Source organism: Phymastichus coffea, unplaced genomic scaffold, assembly GCF_024137745.1.
Source record: "Phymastichus coffea isolate CEN01 unplaced genomic scaffold, Cenicafe_Pcof_1.1 PCOF00003, whole genome shotgun sequence".
In the NCBI taxonomy this organism is placed as follows: domain Eukaryota; kingdom Metazoa; phylum Arthropoda; class Insecta; order Hymenoptera; family Eulophidae; genus Phymastichus; species Phymastichus coffea.
Window position 1 is genome coordinate 10,425,903 of NW_026706814.1, and position 3,958 is coordinate 10,429,860.

General features: G+C 43.3%; 1 protein-coding gene across 1 annotated transcript; it reads right to left on the bottom strand.

Moving 5' to 3' along the window:
- Nucleotides 1-572: 572 nt before the first annotated feature.
- On the bottom strand, nucleotides 573-1,445 carry LOC131665768 (uncharacterized). Its single transcript, XM_058937883.1, has 2 exons — nucleotides 1,110-1,445; nucleotides 573-1,046 (listed from the first exon to the last, which is right to left on the bottom strand). The coding sequence occupies exons 1-2, from the start codon at nucleotides 1,443-1,445 to the stop codon at nucleotides 573-575; spliced, it is 810 nt and encodes a 269-aa protein (XP_058793866.1).
- Nucleotides 1,446-3,958: the final 2,513 nt, after the last annotated feature.

Sequence of the window (3,958 nt, forward strand, 5' to 3'; positions counted from 1 at the left end):
CGCCCTCTGTAGGCGTCCGGGGGATAGTCTTCGGGGCCTGCATGTTACTGGTGGTCCTGGCGTCGTCTCAATGTAGTGGCGCATGGTGTGCTTGGTCACCGGCGCTCTGCCGTCAGGTCGAGTGATTTCTGGATACTTGGCTAACAACTGGTGATAGCTCGAAGTGCCGGTAATCACTTTGACGCTGGGGCACTCGTCTGCACGCAGTTGTCCGCGCGCAGAGGCCTGTGTCTCCCGATCGATCAGCTGGCCACCGTGTAGATCGACGAGTAGCCCGTAGTGTGCCAAAAAATCAGCGCCGATAATGGCCTTCGGGACATCAGCGATCACGAACTTCCACACGAGCGAGCGCCTTAATCCGAGGTTGAGCGCTAGTGTGGTGGTGCCGTACGTGTAAATGGGCGTTCCATTTGCAGTAGCTAGTTCGTACGGCGTCTTCCGGAGTGGACTGCGGATAGCCGAGTGCGGATAGACGCACAAGTCAACACCTGTATCTATCAGGTATCTGACCTGGCTCTCTCGATCTGTGATGAAGAAGCGGCGTGTCGTTGGACTGGGACCGCTCGCCGCCATTAGCGCCGGTCCGTCCCGTTTCCCGCGAACGTACAGGGATGTCGGCATCGTGTTGCGTCGGCACCGAACCTTTGACGGTACCAGCAGTGGTCTGGATTCCCTGTCCTTCCGCGTGACTGGGATCGGCCTCGAGGTGTAGCTCGTCCTCTGCTCTGCGACCTCGAACGGTGCGCGCGTTCTGCAAGGAGGCTGCGGCGCACCTCGGCGATCTCTTGGCGCATCTCCGCATTCATTGAGCACACTTGCATGAACATAGTCTCTAAAGATGACGGCTGTGCCGGTGTTGGTAGAGACGCGGGAGCGACCGCCGTTACCTGAGGAGTGATGAACGGCTGTGTCGCGCGTACCGTCACCATGATAGCGTCAGCGAGCACGGCGGTCTCGTCCAGCGGTTTGTTGGGCTGGGCCGCCAATATCGCCTGCACGTGGGCTGGTAAGTGGCTCAGACACAACGTTTTGACGACGTTGTCGCCCTCGTTGCCCGCGAGATCTCATAAATGCCGAAGAAATTGAGAGGGTTTTCGATCGCCTAATACCTGTGTTTCCAGGAGCTTCCTCGTCTTCTCCTCCTGAGAGACGTTTAGCCGCTTGAGAAATTCGACCTTCGTCTTGGTGTACGGTTCCCCGGCTGGTAGTGTGGCGATAAGATCCCTGATCTCCGACGCGTACCTCATGTCCAAGTTGCTGCATAAATGGCTGTACTTCGTTGCTTCCGTCGTTATTCCGGAGGCATCGAAGTTCCTTTCCAGCACGTTGAACCACAGCTCGGGGTCCGCTGACAGAAAGGGTGGTACCCGAAATGCGACGCGGGCAATGGATGGTGCTGTCTCATTGGTCGCTGCAGTTGTTGCGAGAGTTGACTGGCCCGTCATCTTCCTTGCTTCAGGATAAGCTGCTGGTTGGACACTGAACACGGTTTTTTTTTTTTTTCACTCGCGTTTATTCGTCTCCCCAGTTTGATACTCTGGTGTGTAGAAACACGTTGCTTTACACTACCAGATCACGTCGGGGTCACCAATTTGGGGGGGGGGGGCTGGCGTTTGGCGTAAGGAGAGATGATTGATGTTCTGGTGCGAAGGTTGGAATGACTTATTGTGACCCACTGGTACTGTGTAAATATTACTTTAATGTTGAGTTACAGAAATGAGTGTACTATACGCAGAATAACTCTACAGAGTAACGCGAGGTAAGCGCACGCGTACAAAGTGAGTGAGGCGAGGAGTTGGCGCGATGCTCACTCGTCGAGGCGTCGCGTCCTTCTGCTCATTCCCGGGGTTGCACGGATGCACCACCTAGCCAGGCTTTTGCTTCCCACTCTCTCCGAGAACACCCAATGCTTTTATTCATCGGAGAGGGAAAAGAGAAAGCGGAAATCTGGTGGCCAACAAAAAATGCGCGCGTGGGCCTGCTATAAAAAAAAAACCCAGCCGAAAAAGTTCGGCTGTTTGCACTACGTGCTCCATGAGCTGATCGCTTGTCGGACACCATAAATAATAAATCGTAAATCAACTGAGAAGTTGACTTACGATTTATCGGAAAAACTGAGAGAAGGGTTGAGGAACATGTGCGGTGCAGATTTTGGAAATGTCTGCGACCCCACATCTGTATATGTGCTTTTGAGTTTTGAGAAAAAAACTGATACTTCATTTTCAAACTGAATATCTCGGCTTGAAATGGATCTAGAACGATTGTAAAAAAAGAAAAATGTAGGTTTTTTTATAATTTTTATTTTTATATTAATTTTTTACTTTTCTTTATTCGAGGAAGAAAACCGATCGAAATAGTAAAATTTTTCGAAAAAAGTTCATTTTTCTCGCGTTTTCAAACGACTTAGCACTGACTATGCATGATTCGGGAATAATTTTTTCTCAAAGTAAATTAAAAAAACTGCAAAATGAAACAAGAATGATCTCGGTATCTCTTTTCAACCGCGACGTTTTTGATTTTGAAAACTTTTGATTTACAAATCGTATATAGTACGGCGCGTTATTATATATATTTTTTACCTTTACAGAAAGAGGTTTCAAGATAATAATTTTTCTGATAATATTTTTATGAAGCATTATTTGTGATGAATAATAATTTTTATAATACATGTGTAGATACTAGATTCGAACTGGACTAGAGCATCTATTCGGGATATACGTCTATACATTCACTCGCTCCTGGTCATGGAGAAAATGTTTGTAATGTTTTACTAGCACTAGATCATTTAACTGGCGCTGATTATACTAGCAAAGTAGGAACGAAATTGAAAGCGCTTATAAGTCAGCCTGACATTTTTCTATCAAATTTCGGTCGAGGTAAAAACATTGAGTTATTATTATAACAGCTCTCTAAAGTTGAATTATTGTAGGAAAAGAGAAATATTATACTATTCCATTTAGTTTTAAATTATTCGAATGAAGGTATAGCTGATTGTTTGAAAAATTCCGAAGAATATTTATGTTCGATTGTGAGTCAAGTAGCTAACAAGAAAACATTTGATGAGTTGAGGTGCTGGTCCTACTATTGAGCTCCGACTAAACATTGTTTAGTCGAAAATTTACTTCCCACGTTAAATTCTATCAAACTGCATATATTCAGAGCGTTTTACGTTAAATATACTCAATTTAATTGTTTAAATAGTCATAAAACTGTATTAGACCCTCTACTATTTGGTTATGTCAAATACCTTCTTTTACCGAAAAAATAAAAATACTAATTTCACCGACAAACGCATTGGTATCAGCATGCTAATACAAAGTTTGCAGTAGAGAGTCGTGTATATACGTTGCCAATAAGATCCCTTGTTGTATTATCTGTAGCTGTAAGAAAGAAAAAACATGTAAAAATAAGTACAATATTTATGAGCCACCAAGCGAGCTACTATGTGAAAATGAACATTGAAGCCATTTGAAGAGTATTCATTTTTTTAAATAATGTAAATAAAATTGCAGAGTTCTGTCGCATAATTGATTACTAATTAATTAATTATTATTATTACTTTATCATATTAATTGATACATGACCTTTGAAATTATAAAAATAAATTGCCAACAAATAGTAAGGGAATTTTACTCACGACTCCAAGCGTGGCCATACTAAGACGAGGTATCAAGCCACGCTGCGCTGTCAAAAACCACAAGTGTACAACGCTTATCATGCAAAAACCAATTGCTTAAGAAAAGTAAAGTTTGTTTTAAGTTTATAGTATAGATGTAAATCAAACTTTGAGCGCATCTAAATTAAAAAAAAATTCACTTGCTATTTCGTGACAGCGTCCAAAAACCAAAAAATCGTATTTTTCAAAACTTTGAAAATTTTTTTTTCTCGGAAACTAAGCGTCGGTATAAAACACTTGTAGAGACATTTTTTATTTAAAATCTGCTTTGTTATATGAAAT

Bases quoted from the DNA above. Each gene is read 5' to 3' on its own strand.
- LOC131665768 (XM_058937883.1), bottom strand. From the start codon at position 1,445: ATGACGGGCCAGTCAACTCTCGCAACAACTGCAGCGACCAATGAGACA. The intron at 1,047-1,109 runs GTATTAGGCGAT...GCGGGCAACGAG, and splicing joins GGAAGCTCCTGGAAACACAG to GGCGACAACGTCGTCAAAAC.